At 36.1% G+C, this 21,841-nt stretch overlaps 1 protein-coding gene across 1 annotated transcript in view; it reads right to left on the reverse strand.

Moving 5' to 3' along the window:
* The window catches only part of LOC134752931 (segmentation protein even-skipped), a 32,087-nt gene extending 20,026 nt beyond the window's left edge, over positions 1 to 12,061 (reverse strand). Inside the window, exon 1 of the mRNA XM_063688713.1 lies at positions 11,284 to 12,061. Coding sequence (XP_063544783.1) covers positions 11,284 to 11,620 — 337 coding nt within the window. The 5' untranslated portion in view covers positions 11,621 to 12,061. The remainder of the gene's footprint in view (positions 1 to 11,283) is intronic.
* Between the last annotated feature and the right edge of the window lie 9,780 nt (positions 12,062 to 21,841).

The following is a 21,841-nucleotide window of genomic DNA, read 5'->3' on the forward strand; positions in this document are numbered from 1 at the left end:
TCTTTTTCACGTGATGCTTTCCATAGAAAACGAAGCTCCGGAAGCTCCGGCCCGGTCACGGCCCGGTCTAACGTGAGTCATCCTTAATAGATAGGATAGTCGTCATTAGCCTCATTGAATACTTATTGTAGTCTTCATGACTTTTTTTTATTTGAATACAAACATTAAGCGAATTTGTCGGCAACTCCGAAAGCCATAAAGTTTGACCATATTGTGATAACCTAACCTAACGGTGCGCAATAAAACGTCAATAAAAATATTAAACTCGAAATTATCGAGAAGAATACGGTACCGAAGATTCTGTATGTTATAAACAACAACAAAAGGAGTCGGCGTTTTCAAAGATGTTGTAAAAAGCTCATAATTACTTTAACAATTACAAGGTTAACTTTACAGCTCAAAAACACCACTCATTTAATGAAGTCTTATTTTGTTTGGATTAAGGTTGAAATTAGCAAGTCAAAAGGTTTAGCAGCCGCGTCGTTGTTGGTTGATCTACCTGGGCGTTATCTTAAGGTGTTTATGGCGATTTGTTTAGGTTTAAAACTGGGCTTAATTGCCTAACAAACGGTACTTTTCAGTTTAAATTTAAATTTGACAGTTAGCAAAGATAGATATAACTCCGTAATAGATGGATACAGTCTAAGGAAAAAACGTGCCTCGAAAATCACGAAAATTTGATTCTCGATCAGATGGCGCCACTAGTTTTGGCCTACACTCGTATAGAGGGCGTTGACTGTTTCGTTTGTTATTTATAATTTTAACGCATACCAGTGAAAGAACATGGGTCAAAATCATATAAAAATAATTAATGCAAATAAAAAAACCATTTATCCATATTTAAATACATTTTATCGTATCTTTATAAATATTTATTTTTAGTTTTAAAGTGTGTCGACAGATGGCAGTGAATTTACTGGGGTTACAAAATTTACTATGACAGTACCGCTCTAGTATAAGTTACTCTATGCAGTTAGTCAGTAAGATACGGTATTTATAAAATAGATGTTTAAATCTAAAAATATTTTTTTTAGCGTTCAAGGATCGATCCTCAGTTGTATATACATACATATTAATATTAGAGATGCCACGAATATTCGGCAACTATCCGGTATTCGGCCGAATGATGCCTACTATTCGGCCGAATACCGAATATATGTTGCACCTACCTAAAAAGAAAAAGTACACACTTAAGTACAGAAACTAGGTATATTTAATATCTAAATGTATTCTTGGAAAGTTATAAGCAAAGACCCATTTTTGAGCATTTGTTGATTACAAAATATTTTATTTTTATCATGGGTCTGATTTGATTGACTCATAGAGTACTTATACTAGAGCGGTACTGTCATAGTAAATTTTGTTACCTCAGTAAATTCACTGCCATCTGTCGGCACACTTTAAAACTAAAAATTAAGATTTATAAAAATACTATAAAATGTATTTAAATATGGATAAATGATTTTTTTTATTTGCATTTATTATTTTTATGATTTTGACACATGTTCTTTCACTGATATGCGTTAAAATTGTTAAATAACAAACGAAACCGTCAACGCCATCTATACGACAGTAGGCCAAAGCTAGTAGCGCCCTCTGAACGAGAATCAAATTTTCTAGATTTTCGAGGCACGTTTTTTCCTTAGACTGTATCCATCTATTACGGAGTTATATCTATCTTTGATTGACTCTTAAGTACATTCATTAATTCTGTTCAACAAAATATATATCTTAGCAAACGTTCTGCTTTGTTGGCGAACAGTCTACATAATAATTCATCATCGATATGACCTTCAAACCTTCAAGAAAAGAGCGTATTCCCATCTTAAAGGCCGGCAACGCACTTACAACCCCTCTGGTGTTGCGGTGTCCATGGGCGGCGGTAATCGCTTTCCATCAGGTGATCCGTCTGCTCGTTTGCCTCCTATTTCATAAAAAAAAAACATCATATCAGCCCTTTATCGCCTACTGCTGAGCATAGGCCTCAGTGGCGTATTTAGGGGGGGGCAGAGGGGGCAAGTGCCCCGGGCGCCATCCAAGGGGGGGGCGCCAAAATGGGCAAAAGGCAGCAGCGGGGAAACTTTTGTCAGTCGTCAGGGGGCGCAAATTTGGTGACTGCCCCGGGCGCCATATCCTCTAGCTACGCCCCTGATAGGCCTCTCTTCCAGTACGCCACTTGTCCCGGTCCTGAGCTAATCTCATCCAGAAGTGACCCGCAATCTTCCGGATGTCGTCCACCCAACGAGCCAACGGACGCCAAATAACAATTACAATTTACACATAATAATTGTGACTCAAAATGTTCGCGTCATGCCGAATATTCGGTCGACGAACATTCGGCGCTTCGGCCGAGAGGGGCCGAATATTCGGTATTCGGGGCATCTCTAATTAATATAGCTATCAAATCGACTACATCTGCATTGATTAAGCACTAAGAATAATGAAGCCTTCATTAGCTTGAGAAAGTGTAGATATCTTGTGCCAGATGGCAAGTGGGGGCAGAGTTGATCATGTGATCACGGCGTACGATGATTTAATACCAATATAGTATAGTATAGCAAAGTATAGTATAGCGGTACAGCGCGGCGCGTGATGGGCACCTTTGCGTCTGGAAGGGCGCGGCCCGCGCGGGACGAGTTGTTTGACTAGGCTGTGGCTTTGTTTAGTTTTAATTTAGTTTATAGTTAATTTTAATGTACCTATTGTTTGTACCTAGGTATTTATTAATAACCGAGGTGAGTTGTGACAGAGGAGAGTTCTGACATTGTCGATTTTTTCGAACCTATTAACTGTTAGCAAAGAGGATATAATAAGATAGAGCGGTACTGTCATAGTAAGTTTTGTAACCACTGTAAATTCACTGCAATCTATCGACATACTTTAAAACTAAAAATAAAGATTTACAAAAATACGTTAAAATGTATTTAAATATGGAAAAATGATTTTTTTATTTGCATTAATTATTTTTATATGATTTTGACCCTAGTTCTTTCACTGATATGCGTTAAAATTATAAATAACAAACGAAACCGTCAACGCCCTCTATACGAGAGTAGGCCAAAACTAGTGGCGCCATCTGATCGAGAATCAAATTTTCGTGATTTTTCGAGGCACGTTTTTTTATTAGACTGTATCCATCTATTAAGGAGTTATATCTATCTTTGACTGTTAGCGAGCTCGCAACAGTGCGCGTTTGTTAGCTAGTAACTTGAACTAACAAACGCGCGCTATTGCGAGCTCGTTATTAGTTAATAGACTCCAAAAAATCGACGATGTCACAACTCACCACGGTCTCCCCTAATTCAGATATAGTAGAACCCTCTTGAGAAAATTCCGAAGAGACCACGCCATACGCGTAAAATAGTTATTTGTGCAACAAGAGAGGAAAGTTGGTTTTTCTTGCGAGTGTTTATTTTGAGTCCCGAGAAAGCGAAAGATTCTATAATTGAATCACGAGCGAAGTGAGTGATTCTAAGGTAGAAACTTGAGCGTAGCGAGGGACTCAAAAACATGAGATGTAAAATAACTTTGCTCTCGTGTTGCACACATAATTTTTCACCTCAGTAGTGAAAACATATTAAAGGTTAAAATGTATTTCGAATTACACAAAATAAACAGAAAAAAAAGTATTATAATATGTACGATACGATGAGATACGATACGATGCGATACGATACGAGACCGGACCAGACCGGACCGGACCGTACCGTACCGTACCGTACCGTACCGTACCGTACCATACCATAAAAGAAATGTAATAAAAGTATGAAGTTCATGGCCTTCACTAAATTAAAAAGCTACATTGTTTCACTCCCTGGAGTGAGGAAAGTTGCACTTTCCTCACTCCAGGGAGTGACGAAAGTAGGCTTGTTCGAGCTGCTGAGGTGAAAATGAATTAACAGTGAAAAAAATACATGAAAACAACCAATGTAAAATGGCATATTAATATGTCTTGGGTGCAACTGTGTTACCCAATCATGCATAACAACCGTAGCATATGTGACATTAGAATAAAAATTGAACCAGTATGCGCAAGAACAATACAATGAGTTTTTGAGTGTAACATACTGTATCGAAATCGCTTTATTTGACGACTAATATTTGTTTTACAAAGGGGCAGTTGTTGTTTAACCTCTCGTGCAAGCGAGGTTCCAAAATTGAACTACGAGCGTAGCGAGTGGTTCAAAATTAAATCTTCAGCGTTGCGAGGGTTTCAAGGCGCGAGGGTTAAACCAATGACATATATCTAAGGACGGGCCTTACGGGCACTAAGAAGAATGGTGCTAGTTCAGCGGTGTCACTCACGAATTCGAGCCAATCGTGCCTTCTAACGCAACTAGTTGCGAGTTGCGACCAATCACGCGCGTGATGCTAACTCATCAACCAATCGCGTTGTGGCATTACTAATTCGTGTGCGTGACACCGCTTTACTGGTCCCATTCTTATTGCCCGTTAGGCCCGTCCTTAGATACCTATATGTATGTCAATGGGTTAAACAAATTTTACCACCGAGTGAAACACAAAAAATTTCACCACACTAACACAAGGAAAATATCAAACAAAGTTAAAGCAAATCGATTCAAAATAAATGTTATTGAGTATTTGTCATTAAAAATCATTTTTTTAAAGTCAATTCTACCACCCAACACAAGGAAACAACTAAAAAAATTGCATTTGATTACTTTGCCCCACGCGTGGATAAAATGCAACTTTCTTTGCCTTTGAACAATCAAGAGAGCCTTAGAGTTTTGAATAATTCACGGTTAGTTTCACTAGACTTATATTGACCGGGATATAGACCGTGAATAACACAAAAACACAAACAATACAAATAATACAAAAGGTAATTCCGGTCAATATAAGCATAGAGTAACTTATACTAGAGCGGTACTGTCATAGTAAAATTTGTAACCCCTGTAAATTCACTGTCATCTGTCGACACACTTTAAAACTAAAAATGAAGATTTATAAAAATACGATAAAAGTATTTAAATATGGATAAAAAAATTTTTTTATTTGTATTAATTATTTTTATGATTTTGACCCATGTTTTTTCACTGATATGCGTTAAAATTGTTAAATAACAAACGAAACCGTCAACGCCATCTATACGACTGTAGGCCAAAGCTAGTAGCGCCCTCTGAACGAGAATCAAATTTTCTTGATTTTCGAGGCACGTTTTTTCCTTAAACTGTATCCATCTATTACGGAGTTATATCTATCTTTGATATAAGTCAAGAGAGCCTTTATCAGCTGGTGTGGTGAAAAATTATTTGTAACAATAGGTAGCTTAATTTCAAGTTTGACATTTTAAATAAGTAACTACCTACTTAATACAAATAATAAGTCAATTATGAGTAAGAAAGAGAAGGCCTTAGACCTTGTTAAATTCAAAGAACATAACTAAATTAAATTACGCGAACATTAGAAATACAAACAATTTTGACAAAACATTATTAAATAAAGTAAATACCTTTGCTTTTCGGCGATGGCGGAGGCGTGACATCATAATGCTTCGTCATTAAATCAACCGTCAACATCTTATGATCCATCGTATAACTCCTGAACGCTTCCATATTCAAACGTTTAAAAAAGTAAAAAATACTGGCTGAATGCAAACTTAAATTTCAAGCGCGCTTAAAAGGAAGATTGTCTATGACCACAGTTAAGGCGACTGTAGCAAGTGGGTGTACTAAAAATCTATAACGCGTCTAACCAATAACGTGTCCAGTTATCCCCACCAATCAGGGCGGGGCGTTCGCCGTCTCTTTCGCTCGCGAGGTGGGGTAACACTGGGATTAAGATAACGGGGCTTTTATGGTTGCATTTGGTTTTTAGCTTTTTTTAATTGCTAAGCCTTTAATTTACCTTTTATAGTAAAAGTGTCAAACAGTATTAATTTTATGTGTTAATGTAACAATTTGTAGTTGGTTTCAATTCAAATGTTAATTAGAATATAATCATTATTGAGCTTAAGTATGTGAAATAGAATAAAATAAAAATAAAACTGGTTAAATGAAGCAGGTTGTTATGATTTTTATATTATTTTTAAGTAAATTGCTTGTTTGACATACATATTATAAATAATAAATTATTAATTTAGTGCATGCTAATTGCTATTAGCAAACAATACTGAATTTCGTACGACATAGTGGAACAATTTTTATTTTTTACCATCATATGCAATATCATGTTGTGTACTTACACCTATGATCGACAAATAAATAATTTGTTTGTTTGTTGTTGTTTTAGGACATCTAATTTTCTAACATAACGAAAGATGCTATCGGAAATATCTCTTGCTCCCTTAACCACCAACCCCAGCTTAAATTATTTATTTTTTTACAAAAATATGCTTTATTTTTACATTCGATTATTATGATTTCATTTTACAAAATGATGTAAATCTACGTTTATACCTGTACGGCCGCGTTACAAAACCGGACACCGAAGGTGCACTCATATAATCTGTTTTTTTTATATATAATTATCATCATTCGCTTGCCCTTGTCCCATTCACTTGGGGTCAGCACAGCATGTCTTTTTCTTCCATACCTCTCTTTCACCCGTCATTTCATCATTCACTTGCGTTCGTTTCATATCATTCGTTCCTTTTTAAATAATTATATAAAAAAAATTATCCCGACCAAATAACCATAGTTAAGAATAGAACAGAACAAATTAAAAAAAAGTTTAATTAGGCAATATTTAATTACCTATTTTATTCTATTGCGAATATAGGTATTATCTAAACTTTTACATTGTTATTTCATGTAACCTAAGTTTTTGGTGCAAATATAAAGCATTATCTGCTTTCGTAAGAATTATTATTTGACCACTAAAACTTCCCGTTTCAAGCAAGCTTTTTCGTAGAAAACACCGCATTGACCAAAAATGTGGAAGCAATAAAACCAAATAGAAACCAAACAACAGACAAATAACCATAAAAGAGAAATTTCAAAGGTTGACGCGGTCAAAATAAATACTCCATAATTGAGCAAAACAAAAGTTGTGGCCCAACAACTCACAAAAGGAAAGGTATTGTCTATGGTTTTCAATTTGGCGGCAAAGTTGACAGACGTCACGCTGGCAAGATGGCTGACAATGGCGAACAGAAGCAATCAGGAAATTCAGGAACAATATGTGCTACTGTGTTCAATTTGTCTATTAAAGCGTGACTTGGTAACTCTTTGGATTTAATTTATTGCTCGATTTGTTTATTGGTTTACTACTGAAGTTTACAACTTGGTTTATTTTTGAGAAAAGACAAAATTTTATGATTACTAATGCCATGTGTGCACTGATTTTTAGAAGGCGGTCCGAATAAGCTCTGTGAGTATTTAGATGTTCGCTAATGATAAGTTCTATGAATTCCGGGAATATTGGAGCACCAAGGAGTCTAAGGGAGGTTTTGTCTATGATTTTGATATTAGGTCTATTAGTTCAAAAATTCATATTTTATTAGAACACAAGACGCGCAAAATTAGTGTTAAACGTTTTTATACTTTTTAGGTTTAAATATCAATTTAAAGAAATACCTATTTGTTTGAAACTGATCATTAGTTTTATGTCGGCGGCTACCCATCTGTTTAATTAATAATTTAGGACTTATAGTTGTTAAAATATGTATATCAAATCTAACTGCAAAATCCCGAAACACGATAGATCAACAAATCATTAAAAAACTATCAAACCCCTTTCAAATTGCCTATCAAATTACAAACTTAATCACTCGATGACAAAACACCTGATACACCGAAATAATTGTGATTTGAGCCCCTTTTCATCACTTGATTGAATAAGAGCGTCCCGCGGGGCTCCGTGCCCCTTTTTAGCCGGCTGACGAAGGGAGAGTAATGTTTTTATATGTTTTGTAAACAGTGTAATGCTCAATTGAAGAATAAGCAGGATTAGGGGATCGCTTAGGGGGCTTTGTTATGATAAACTGTTATTTTAGTTTAAGCTAATTGTAATCCTGTCTTTATCTGCTTGTCGGGTTGATAGTTTTATTTGACTTCGCGTATAAATTTAACCCTTAAATGCATGATTTTTTATTTTTGGTTTGGTTTAAAGGTGCGTTCAGAAACTTAAGCTATTTTCTGTTGAATCTGTGAGCTGTCCAATGCTTTGTATACATTTGGCAACAATATGCATTTAAGGGTTAACATTTAAAATACTTTTACCTACTACAATCGAATTCATAAATATTATACATTTTTTCACCTAATTGCAATGGATTAATCCCTAAATGCATAACATAAAAATGCATAGCGCAGCCTATACAACAAAAACATGTAGGTAATTTTAAGGATGACTCACGTTAGACCAGGCCGTGAGCGGGCCGGAGCTTCCGGCGCTTCGTTTTCTATGGAAGGCATCACGTGATCACCTGTCATGTCATAGAAAAGTAAGCGCCGGAAGCTCCGGCCCGGTCACGGCCCGGTCTAGATAACATCGATTATATTTAGATAGATCTATTATTTAGATAATAGTAAATTATTACATTTTCCGATGTTTTGTTCAAACTTTGTATTTAACTTTTAAAAAAATACATTTGTTTTAATACGAAATGGCGGAAAAATTGGAAAATTAGGAATAGGTATTTGATGATTTAGTATGTGATTTGTATTTGATTTAGGTGGCTGTTTCCGGGGTTTGCAATTATTTTATATTTAAAATCTTTATTTTAGGTATATCACATATAGTGTAAATTTCTGATGATAGTAAGATTTTTCATACCTAGTATATCTTTTACCAATAATTGTATATTTACATAAATTGTGATTTACCCTATGTAACTTCTAACACTGATTTAGCAGTGAAAATCGATGTTTTAATTTTATTTATTATTTTTCCCGGAATCAGTAAACAGTTATGTGACACATATTATTATGTCTATTTTAATTTCGGACAAAAAGTAAAAATCAAGCATTTGGGTTAAGCTGAAGAAACGTATACCTACACATTTATAAACTGGACTGTACGTACAAAAAGGTTGGGGAAGTATTTTATTCTGTTTTTATTATGATTAGCTTTAAATTTGATTAATATTTTATTTAAAGTAGGTATATTCACATTCTTTCTAGCAAAAACATTTAGGTATAACAAAATTATATAAAAAATTGCTTGCAATATTTAATATAAAAAATTTAAGATTTTACATCTGCAGTAACTAAATTATTTATCGCATAGATATATTTCCAAAACGACTTGCACACTCGGCAATATCTTTTGTCATAACATAGAGTAACTTATACTAGAGCGGTACTGTCATAGTAAATTTTGTAACCACAGTAAATTCACTGCCATCTCATTGACACACTTTAAAACTAGAAATGAAGATTTATAAAAATACGATAAAATGTATTTAAATATGAATAAATGATTTTTTTTATTTGCATTAATTATTTTTATGATTTTGACCCATGTTCTTTAACTGATATGCGTTAAAATTGTTAAATAACAAACGAAACCGTCAACGCCATCTATACGACAGTAGGCTAAAGCTAGTAGCGCCCTCTGGTCGAGAATCAAATTTTCTTGATTTTCGAGACACGTTTTTTCCTGTATCCATCTAATAGATGGCATCTATTACGGAGTTATATCTATCTTTGGTCATAATAATCTAAACAGTGAACGGAATCTAAATGACAATATCCTAAATGTCTGTAAAAGCCTAATAAACCTTTAGCGGTACAATACAACCTTTGGCGGTATGTCCTTAACAATTTACCACTACAAGATAACATAAACAATACCGTAATTATGTCGGGAATATTTGAACACGCCGACTTTTTTCAGATCATAAAAAGCACAAATAGAGGTACTTTTTAATGACCTAGAACTTAGTTTTAAGTAACATCAAATATATAACTCCGTAATAGATGGATACAGTCTAAGGAAAAAACGTGCCTCGAAAATCAAGAAAATTTGATTCTCGTTCAGAGGGCGCTACTAGCTTTGGCCTACTGTCGTATAGATGGCGTTGACGGTTTCGTTTGTTATTTAACAATTTTTACGCATATCAGTGAAAGAACATGGGTCAAAATCATAAAAATAATTAATGCAAATAAAAAAAGTCATTATCCATATTTAAATACATTTTATAGTATTTTTATAAATATTTATTTTTAGTTTTAAAGTGTGTCGACAGATGGCAGTGAATTTACTGGAGTTACAAAATTTACTATGACAGTACCGCTCTAATACACTATAGCCACATGCTCCGAGACAAGAGAGAATAAAAATGGTCAAAAGACATCAGAACATGGTACCCAATAGACGGAAAAAGGGATGATGGAAGACAAAATATGAGATGGGAAGACGAGTTCAGGCATGGCTGGGCAGTAAGTAACATACACTAATAATAACGGAGTAATATTTACAGAAACGTCTATACAAAGTCAACCATTTTCATTGTATTTTATTGTATATATGTATCTTATAGATACAGCGTACAGAAAACAAAATTGATTAAGAATAGAGGTAGACAACAGGGAGACTTATCTGTGGTGTATATTGATAGGTGTACAGTAAAGTTTGGAGAAACTTTTAAGCACGGATTGATACCTACTATCAATTTAAAAATAGCTAAATTAATCGTTATTCTCTAATTAAGTTCCCTAAAAGTACTAAAACCTGAATGTTTTGTTGGAAATTTAGAACTTAGGCTTTTATATGTATCTACTCTACATACATTAAAAATAAAACATACATAATAATTTAAGAAAAAAAAAACACAGATTGCCTCTACGTTATGCCAGTGTTGTTTACGTTTTTTCTCAAAAATAACAACCTTTTATTAAGAAAAATGTTTCGCAATTCTTTACTCTAAATCTGAAGCAAGTAACATGTAGGTACTTTTTGCATGATGTCCGCCGCAACCCTCTTTAGAGGCTAGAGGTAGCAATCATGTTGGAAACATGCTAAAAAAACACCGTTAAAGGCATTCAAATAAAAATCAAACGATTAGGCAATCAAGGTTTCATTCAAGCACCTATTGAAAGTATTGAAGTTATACATGTATCTACAGTCGCCATCAGATATATCGGAGCGGCCTGAGCGCTCACAAATATCTGCACACGCCTCTATTGTCAAGGTGTTAGAGCGCGTGTTCAGATATTGGGAACACCTTGGCCGCTATGATACATATATTCGACGAATAGCCGTAATAAACCTGAAGAATATTCTTCAGGTTAATTATTATCGAGTGATAAGTGGGATGAAACCGTTTGGTTTTAATTATAATGTACTGGTTTTAATTAAATACAATTCTTAACTCACCATGTGGTCTCTCATCCACTCCGTCGCTATCGACTTCGCTTCTCGCGCTGCCTGGGCTCGCTCTCTTCAGCTCCTCTCCCTGACCCTCAAACCCCATAACCCTCTTGTCATACGACATGAAAAACGGGAAATTCGGCACCCGATTCTGCTGGAAATAGTACCCCATCTTCGCATCCCGGATTTTAGCTTCCTCATCCTCAGAATTCGCGTAATCCTGCGATATAGAATTCTCAATATCGATCTCCGGCGATCTTCGCTCGTTTATCCCGACGATGGACTCGATGGAGAAGTTTTTCGGCGGTATTTTGGTGGGCATTTTGCTAATTTCGGACTCCATTTTACACAACACTACACTCACTTCGCGATAGAGCGTCGGATCTCGACTGACGGAGCTTGTAGAGCGACCGTTTAGTGGTATCTGAGGCCACGCCTATTCCGTAGGGAGTTGACTGTTATAACCTACAACTGAGGCGTTTTGAGCTTTAAGTTTGAAGAGATAAAGCGCAGTTTTAAATAGCGATTGATTGAGGTTACTGTAGGTGATTTTAAGAGGAAGGATTTTGAGCTTTGTTGTACATGAATAGGGGGTATTTTGGTATGTTTAGTAGCGTGGAAGTTTAAACTCATTCCATCCAATAATGACTCGTTCAATACTGGAGCCTGCGGCCAAGCTGTGAGCACGGACTAAGTATTTTATTACGGAGTAAGCACTTTATTGCTAGTAATTTGGACTAGAACGGGTAATGGGTCTGCAGGTAGGTTTAGATGAAATTTTGGGCTTTAGCGTGAGGTCGTTATGCATTTATTAGTTAACGGAATTCTAGGGGTAATTAACCTTGCTTAAACTTAATAAAAAAAGATACTATACATAGTTATGATAATGCCAAATTATTCTTATTATTCATTATTTAAATTTATTGGATCGTGATTTTATTGTTGAAAGTTTTGTTTGTCGATATTATTAATTATAAATTATTTTATTATGTTTTGATCTGATTTTAATGTATTTACTAAACATAGCTATAACGATGGTACCTACTAACAGTATTGTATGGAATTTTGAACGTTCCAAAATAAAGATATTTTATTATATTATTTTTATAAATCAAGAGCCGTAGGCCTGACATGTGCTTGTCAAGACACTTTTATTATTGGGTCCAACTTCCCCCTCTCAGGTGACGCTTCGGGCCTTCGGCCTTACGCGGAGCTCGGCCTTCGGCCTTCGCTAGCCTCGACGCTTTGCCGTCGGGCCTTCGGCCCGCTGGCTTCGCAGGAGTACCTACACAGAACATAACTAAAATTAGTTTTGCGCTTTATCTACCATTTAACTCTACATGTCATTTTCGCAATTGAATTTCAGAATATCGTTGCTTAGTGGACCTCTACAACATTTGAAGAACATTAAAAATAGGTATTTATTGGATTATTTAATGGTTTAGGCTGTGCATTGTCTAAACAAATTGTGTACTATTTAAGCAGTCGGCAGGGTGTTCATCCTCACACCCTAGCACCGAAATGGTCGCGTACTGTGCGGTTTAAGAGAAATTTCCTCCCACGTACGCTTCGGCTGTGGAATGAGCTCCCTGCCCAGGTTTTCCCCAGGGGCTACAGTATGGGGTTCTTCAAAAAAGGAGTGTACAGGTTTTTAAAGGGTCGGCAACGCGCGTGTAATATCTCCGGTGTTGCAGGCGTCCATAGGCTACGGTAACTGCTTACCATCAGGCGGGCCGTATGCTTGATTGCCACCGACGTGGTATTAAAAAAAAGCAGAGTCGTCTGCTTTATTAAAATAAACTAGCGACTCGCCCCGGCTTCGCACGGGTGAAATGCTGATGTATTTATACATGTAGTTTTGACCCATGTTCTTTCACTGATATGCGTTAAAATTGTTAAATAACAAACGAAACCGTCAACGCCATCTTTACGACAGTTGGCCAAAGCTAGTAGCGCCCCCGAACGAGAATCAAATTTTCTTGATTTTCGAGGCACGTTTTTTCCTTAGACTGTATCCATCTATTACGGAGTTATATCTATCTCTGCTCGTAGACAAAGCATTCTACTCTGTAAGTGAATATCTGGACTCCTGCGATAATGTTTAATATTTACTGGTGTCGTCCTCTCTGCCACCCTTATATGTATACGGCAGGCCATTACATGTAAACATAAGTATTTAATAGTGTTATTAAGTTAAGTAGTTGATTAGTTTGTAATTTTATTGCAGTGCCCTTACAGGGTTGTGTTAAAACATAATAATAAATCTTAAGATCTTTTTGTACACACATGGTACACACAAAGCAATGATTAAATAAGTATGAGTATGAACACTGATTTCGCAGTGAAAATCGAGGTGATATTTTTTTACCATTTTTCCCATAATCAGCAAACAATTACGTAACACATATATTAATTTCGGGCAAAAAAAAAATACATTTAAGGGTTAAGTTATCTCGATTAGCAGTAACGTTAATTACCTTATAACGTCCTACTTTGTAACGTCATAATCGGCGTGCCTAGGGGAGACCGAGGTGAGTTGTGACAGAGGAGAGTTGTGACGTCGTCGTTTTGTTGGAATCTATTAACTAATAACGAGCTCGCAATAGCGGGCGTTTGTTAGTTCAAGCAAAGAGGATATAATAAGATAGAGTGGTACTGTCATAGTAAATTTTGTAACCACTGTAAATTCACTGCCATCTATCGACATACTTTAAAACTAAAAATGAAGATTTATAAAAATACGTTAAAATGTATTTAAATATGGATAAATGATTATTTTTATATAATTTTGACCCATGTTCTCTCAATGATATGCGTTAAAATTATAAATAACAAACCAAACCGTCAACGCCCTCAATACGAGAGTAGGCCAAAACTAGTGGCGCCATCTGATCGAAACTCAAATTTTCGTGATTTTCGAGGCACGTTTTTTCCTTGGACTGTCTCCATCTATTACGGAGTTATATCTATCTTTGGTTCAAGCAAAGATACTCGTAGATATAACTAGTATTAGCCACCGATGAGTTCTGCTATCTACATCCTGACTTCATCATCAAATCAGCTCGATAGCACAGGGCGGACACGCTATACAACAAAAATCACTTGCGTTTCTATGTGTGAATGGCACGTCTGTACACGCGTCATGCGTCATAGTGTGAGAGTTGCTTAAAAATAGTACTGAGCGGCCGGCAAACGGCCGTCAATCTGCTGTCGCGGGGCGAGGGCATTCGAGTCGGGGCGGGGCGGTGCGTGGCCGTTCTGTATGATAATACTATTACTTATTCTGTGTCGATAGAACCAAATTATTGTATTATCATCCTGTATATTTACTTTTATAAATAGCTTCAAATCGGTCCACCTATTGAAAGTTGATTAAAATCAAGCTGCTAGATTTGATTAGGTACTTACGTACATTGTGAGTTAGTAAATTCAATAATAATAAATAACATCAGAAGGCGTAAAACGAAACTAAACTTGATTAGATCTGGTTAATGGAAAATAAACATGAATGTCAGCAGCTTAGCGCAGATGGAGCCCGTGAAAAAATGGCCGCCATTTATATTAGAGCCACGGGCAGTGAAGTGGGGAGGGGACACTTATAAATATTATCTGTAAATATTTATATTAAAGGAAAAAAAATTACGCTTACCGCAACCTGCAATCCGTGCATTGCTCTTAACCAATTGAGCTACGGAAACCTACCAGGAACCTCGCAAATGGGTCAAAATTATTTTTGTTGTCTTGTTTTTTAACCCCAAAACGGAATGGAGCTTTTTGTATGGGGTGAAATTTAGTTTTTAATTTTTCTCGTGTGAATGATAAAAGACAAAAATACAAGCGTGACAGAGTGGTCAGAAACAAGACAACGAAAAGAATTTTGACCCAAATACCGGAAGCGTAAATTTTTTCATGTTTTCTTTGAATATACATAAAAATTTGTAATATCGATCGCTGTGTTTTAAAAACGTAAGTCTGATATTTATTATTTACCTGTGTTGTATATTTACCCCACCTGACCCTTTATTGAAATTTCTTAGGCGACGATGTTAGTGGGAAGCAAAGTGCGAACTAAAGTAGATAAATAACATACTGTTAACTGTTGAAAAAAACAATTCAACGGCAAGCCCTATTCTCCAAAGTATACGAGTACATCACTAGCGCATGACAGGTGCGCCATCTTGGATTTTAGTCAGTCGGATCGATAGCGTCGCTGAGATTTGAGAATGGATAGTTATAAAGATTTTCATCGGATCTTAATACCTCTTGTAAGTTATTAATACCTACATAAAAACATAGAAAAGGTAATTCAGAAAACATGTAAATACTAGTATACATAATCATTTCGTTTAAATAAAACCAGTCAATGTACTTCCTACAGAATCGAACGAACCATTTTTTCTATTAAAATATATGATTCCGTGATAATTTTACGGTTCACACAAAGAAAGTCTTCACCCAGAAGCTTGACATCATCTTTTCTTCCCAACTCTTATTATTATGTCCAAATTCTAACAATTACAATGTCGAATTAGATATGGACTCAATTAACATTTCACCAGAAGCACTCACCATTTGCAATTGACGACAAAAAGGTTATAATTCTTCCATAGACAATACTGTTTTCATCGGCGACACAAACAATAAGTTGTTTTTAAACCCCGGTAGCAATTATTGAAGCTAAGCTTTTGTTAGCATTGTTTTTTTTCACGTTTGTGTCTTGTGTTGTATAAATAAAGGTCTACCACATTCAGATTGTTTATGGTATTTAAATAAGCGTTTACGGTTTGATAAAAAAATTATATTGCACTATACCTACACTTGCAGTAAAATAACACATATATAGAGACGTTACTCAAAATTGTATAAAAGAAATATTTATTATTCGTTATCACTTATTCGTTAGTATTTAACCGAGCGAGCGCGAGCAAAGAGTCTCCGTTTCAGATTGGGAAATATGTTTTCGTCTATTCTGTTCCCCTTTACTGGTCGAATTTCTCAACCGATTCTCATTATATTTAAGTATATTGTCTATTCAGGTTCAGGAAAATAGTGTTGTTGACAGATGTTGAATTTTTAAACTAAATATGTAGTTAAATAGATACAAAGATAATATATAGAATATAGGGGACTGTCATACTCAATTTTGTAGTCGCAGTAAATTTACTGCACTCTATCGACACACGATTAAAACTAAAACTAAAAATACAAAATGTATATATTACGTCACGTACATATGGATAAATGATTTTTTTATTTGTATTTATTATTTTTATATGATTTTGACCCATGTTCTTTCACTGATATGTGTTACTAGCTGTGCCCGCGGCTCCGCCCGCGTGGAATTCGGTCTGTGTCAGTAAGCGGCTAATTCACCCCTAATTTCTCTCCCTCTCCCCTGGAGGCGGAACTTAATATTTTTTTTTCATATTTTTTCGGTTTTTATTTCGGAATGGTATCATTTTGATATCATAAATTAATTCGGCATTAGGTACGATTACGATTACGATTTTTGAAATCACGAATTCCGAATTGCCATTATTCCGAAATTTTAAATTCCGAACCACATATCCCGATTATAACAATTCCGACAGTGACAAACGCCGAATTTAAGATTTACGATTTTCAAAATCACGAATTCTGAATTGCCCTTATTCCGAATTGACGTGGTTCCTATAACGATATTCCGAATATATTGTTAAAGTTCGTTTTCTTGAGGGTCGCAATTCTAACCTAACCTAATCCACTTTTCTGGCAACGGTTCGTTTTCTTGGGGGTCGCAGTTCTAACCTAACCTAACCTAACCCACTTCTGAGTTCTGGCAACAGTTCGTTCTCTTGGGGGTCGCAGTTCTAATCTAACCTAACCCACTTCTGGCAACAGTCGAGTTCGCGGGGTCGCAGTTCTGCCTAATTTATTGATGCCGAATTTTAATGCCAAAAATATTTTATGCCGAATTTAACATGATGCGGCACGACAGGCACCAGTAATAATTACTAAAACGTGAGTTTTCATTTGAATATCACGGATAGAATTTTTTCGACCTTACAAAAGACCGAATTTCTGAATACCGAATTATTTTACTTCCGATCGGACAATGATTTTTCGGAATTTAAGAATTCGGAAAAAAATATTTTCGGAAAGTGTATAATCGGAACTTTAAGCTTTCGGTCAAAATGACAATCGGATTTTAAGTTTTCGGAAATAGCACATCCGTGATTTTATTCCATCGTGGTTATAAAAATCGGAAAAACGTATTTCGGAATATTTGGGTGTTCCCGTATAAAATAACTTTTGAAAGGGACATTTTTTTGAATGGAGTTATCGTTCTTCTCCTAGTGAGTATTATATTCTTTGGTCAGGTGTCCAATTGGTAGGTATAGAGGTCCTCCGGGTTGCCTTGAAAATGTCTATTTTGGCATCGTTCAACAATGTGCTGGGTAGTTTGGTCTTCAAGGCCGCAGTCATACAACGGGCTCTCTTTCCATCCCCATTTGCATATAATTGCACCTGCCATGACCTGTGCGGATTCTGTTGAGGCGGCCCCATTATTTCCTCTGCAGCAAGAAGCCCTTCGGCTTCTGAGTAGGGTATTGGGTACTTTTGTGGTGACCAGTCGTCGTTGTGCCTTTATATAAAGATTCAAGTTCCGCACTCAAAAAATGTTTGACCACCATACAAACTTTCAACCCCTTTATTACCACCTTAAGGGATGAATTTTTAAAAGCGCTGAAATTGGTTTTCTTGATTTTTAATATAATACCTTTTAGCAAAGTTTCAAGTTCCTAGCTTAAAATAAAATTTGCACCCCAAGACAAACTTACATCCCCTTTTCAACCCCCTGAGGAGTTAAATTTCCAAAAACGTTGATTTTACTTTTTTTGTAATCGTCTATTATGCCTTCCTAAGAAGTTTCAAAGCATTTGTCCAATACAATACAAACTCAAACTTTCAACCCCCGTTTAACCCCGTTATGGGACGAATTTTTGAAAACGCTGTAATCACTTTTTCTGTATTATAATAATATGCCCATATACAAAGTTTCAAGTAACGCACTCGAAAAAAAATTTGATCTCCATACAAACTTTTAACCTCAATTTCACCTCCTTAGGGGATGAATTTTCAAAAACTTTGAAATTAGTTTTCTTGTAATTCAACAATATATCTTTTAACGAAGTTTCAAATTGCTAGCTTAAAATAAATCTTGAACCCCATACAAACTTTCATCCCCTTTTTAACCCCCTCAGGGGTGAAATTTCTCAAATTTTTATAGCCTATAACCTGGCCGTGGATTTTTTCGACAGATTAGTAAAGTTTGCATCAAAATCCGTTCAGCCGTTTTCATTTTATGCGCGGTCAAATAAACAGACAAACAGATAAACAGATAAACAGACAAACAGACAAAAATTCAGAAAACTGTTGGAACGTGTTCTGTTATCGATTCTAAGTATCCCCAGCCAATTTTTTTTCGAATATCTTCCATGTACAGACTTTCGACCCTCTTCCGCTTTATTATATGTATAGACACAGATTATATAATACTGGTATAGATAATCGCAATTTCCTTGTTTTCCATACATCGAAATGGCTTCTAAGCAATAGCGACGTTACATGCTGACGTCACGATGTATTGCCATTTTGTAAGAAGCGTTTCGTCAGTAAAGTGCGGGTGCCAGACTTTGACCATCATTTGTGACTTTTGTATTGCTTTAAGACAATGGCTCCCATACAGACATTTGATCCTCAAAACAAACCTGATCGACTGATACCATGTGGATACCATTAATAAAAATTTATCAAATACCCTATTATCAGAACAGGTTTTAGTTTCAAATTTTTTGTATTTCGTGTATTATAAAATAAGATTCCTTAAAATATGTAACTATTACGAGTAAATACACTATTGTTAATTACATTTTTAATACCCTATTATCAAAATGTGGAAGCCTCATGGCATAACATAGGATTTAGTAAATCACCTCTGTAATTTTCATTATCATGGCAGAAGGAAAATCTGGTATAATTGTCCTAATATTGCAATTTCTTTCTCATTCCAAGCTTCTACGTAAAAGCCTCTACGCTTTAACTTTAAAAAGACCTAACAGCATCAAAATACCCTGAGCACTACGCCCATTCATACTAACTAAATACAGGCAGTTGTGATATTTCCAACAAATTCAAATAAAGAACGGAGCGCGAGCAATTTGTTTTGGCCAATCACAAGCTGCGTAGTTTTTTTGAAACAACCAATAGCGGAACAGAGATAAAGGCCCGTTTCGCTCCAGGATTTCTGGGCTGAAGTCCCTGACCATTTTCACGTATACTTTACTAAGAAAAGCGTTCAGTGAATTCTGGCCCGTATTGTATTGTATAATCAGCCATGATGGCAGCCGAGGGCGATTCATGAACGAGCTTTAGAAACGAAAGAACTTATTTCGCCTGCTTTTCCTCTTCGTGTGAGTCAGGGACAGCGCTATAGGGAGGCTGTGGAGTGAAAGGGATGCACTGCGAGAACGGATAGGCCTTTTTAAGGAGAAATTGGGGTAAAGTAATTTCCCGGCTTTTATTCAACGTGCTACGAACAATGTTCCGGATTTGGGGAACGTTTTCGTTCTAACGTTGGAAATTTTAATTTCTTTGTATTTTACCTATAAGCGCTATAAGGTATTATAGTGGAAAGTCCTTGAAATAACTAACTACATGAAAGTAACTTACCCTCGGTGGGCGAGTCCGACTCGCACTTGTCCGGTTTTTTTTAGAATATATATGTAGATATCATTAATATGAAATACTTGTAGTATGAGATATTAAAATCGAGTTAAGAATACATGGTACCTGACCTTGTCTACGAGTTTTAAAACCAGAAAATGCATTCCAAAACCTAACCTACAAAATTTCAAAATTACGCGAAAACGGCGTAAGTAATCTGGATACATTGTAAGCTCAGTTTATGTTTTAATGTCGTTCATAAATAGTGATGTTCCACGTTTTACCTTGAACTGGGAATGTTCCCGACTCGGCAGATTGGGAATTTAGATTTTCTATATTTATATGTGTCACGGGTACATGAAATAAATGATTTCAAATTCAAATTTAAGTTTAGGAAAAAAAGAATTTTTTTTTTTGACAAATTAGTTTTTAATGAGATTATCGATCCTGCGACCATTGGAACACCGGTCCAATCGCTTCTGCCAACTGAGCCGCGGAGGCCTACCAGTTGTGTGCGAATTTTTCCATCCCTTTAAGGGTCCCAGGTAGCAAAGAGACGTCAGCGATGTTATGACGTCATAAAGACGTCGCTGACGTCATAATTACGTATAAATGCTACCTGAGGTGGCGTATGGTCGCAGGTTCGAGTCCTGCCGGTGTAATTGTTTCCATTTTTCCTTTAATTTAAAATTTTGTAGTAACGCTCGCAGACGTTTCTGCTTCATAAAAAATGTTCCAGATATTCCCGTAAATTCATTAAGCTTCATTAATCATATTTTTCTCATTAAGTTTTAATTGCAATTAATTTAATGTAGTGTTTATTATTAATTTTAAGCTTATGTTCAACACAATAATTTATTGTTATGTTGTTATGAATATCGCACTCATACAGAAGAACTCGCCACTTCTTCGTGCTCTCACACTATTAAATGCGCTCCTGACATCAACGACTGACTGCGATATGTTTGCGTGGCGATGGACGGCTGTGTGCAGTGAATGTCTGAGGTTTTGTGACAGGATGGATGAGGTGAGGCTGTAATAATTTAGTGTTGTAAATGTATCATAGTACTAGTTGTATTTTAAATGTAACTAACTTTCATGGCGCATTAGTTTTCAATAAATAAATAAAAATAAATAAATAAAGGCCGCGGGAATTCTTTATTTCTTTATTATTATAAAGAAATAAAGAATTCCCGCGGCCATCACTACTCGTAACCCGTCCGCCATTTCTGTTTCCACAGGCAATGATCGCAGTTTATCCGCGCGTCTGCGAGCTGCGCGCTCTAAATGACGTTAATTTTGGCGCGAAACGACGCTGCGCTGCTATTGGCGCGTAATTTGTTTTCTGCGCTCCGTTGTTTATGGACGGATTTATTTTCTTGAGGCTTTGATAAATTCATAAAGCGCGCTCCAGACTACGCGTCGCGAAGCCGCGAACGCGAGTGTGGAGTCGATTTTGCTGATTAGCGAACTAGACTCCAAACTCGCGTTCGCAGCTTCGCGCACGAATGTGGAGGGCCCTTAAGGTCGCTGAGATTTAAAGGTTGCAATGGGTCTTATGACGCATCGAAGAGGTTTTGCTTTGTTTATTTTGTACTTCGCCCGCGACTTAGTGAACTCTACAACAGTTGAAGGATATACTGGGTGTGTGGGTGTGTCCTGTAACAGGAGCAATAAATTAAACTGTAGGATGTACTCCTCATACTGACCAACATTTGTTCGGCGACTTTTAAAAATAACGTGTTTTGATTTTTAATATACTTTAAAGTTGAGCAATTCTAGGACCCAGCAACGAGTACTTACCTATACCACAGGGCGGACACGCTATACATCAAAAATCACTTGCGTTTCTATATGT

The sequence above is a fragment of the Cydia strobilella genome, chromosome 25 (genome assembly GCF_947568885.1).
Source record: "Cydia strobilella chromosome 25, ilCydStro3.1, whole genome shotgun sequence".
Classification (NCBI taxonomy): Eukaryota; Metazoa; Arthropoda; class Insecta; order Lepidoptera; family Tortricidae; genus Cydia; species Cydia strobilella.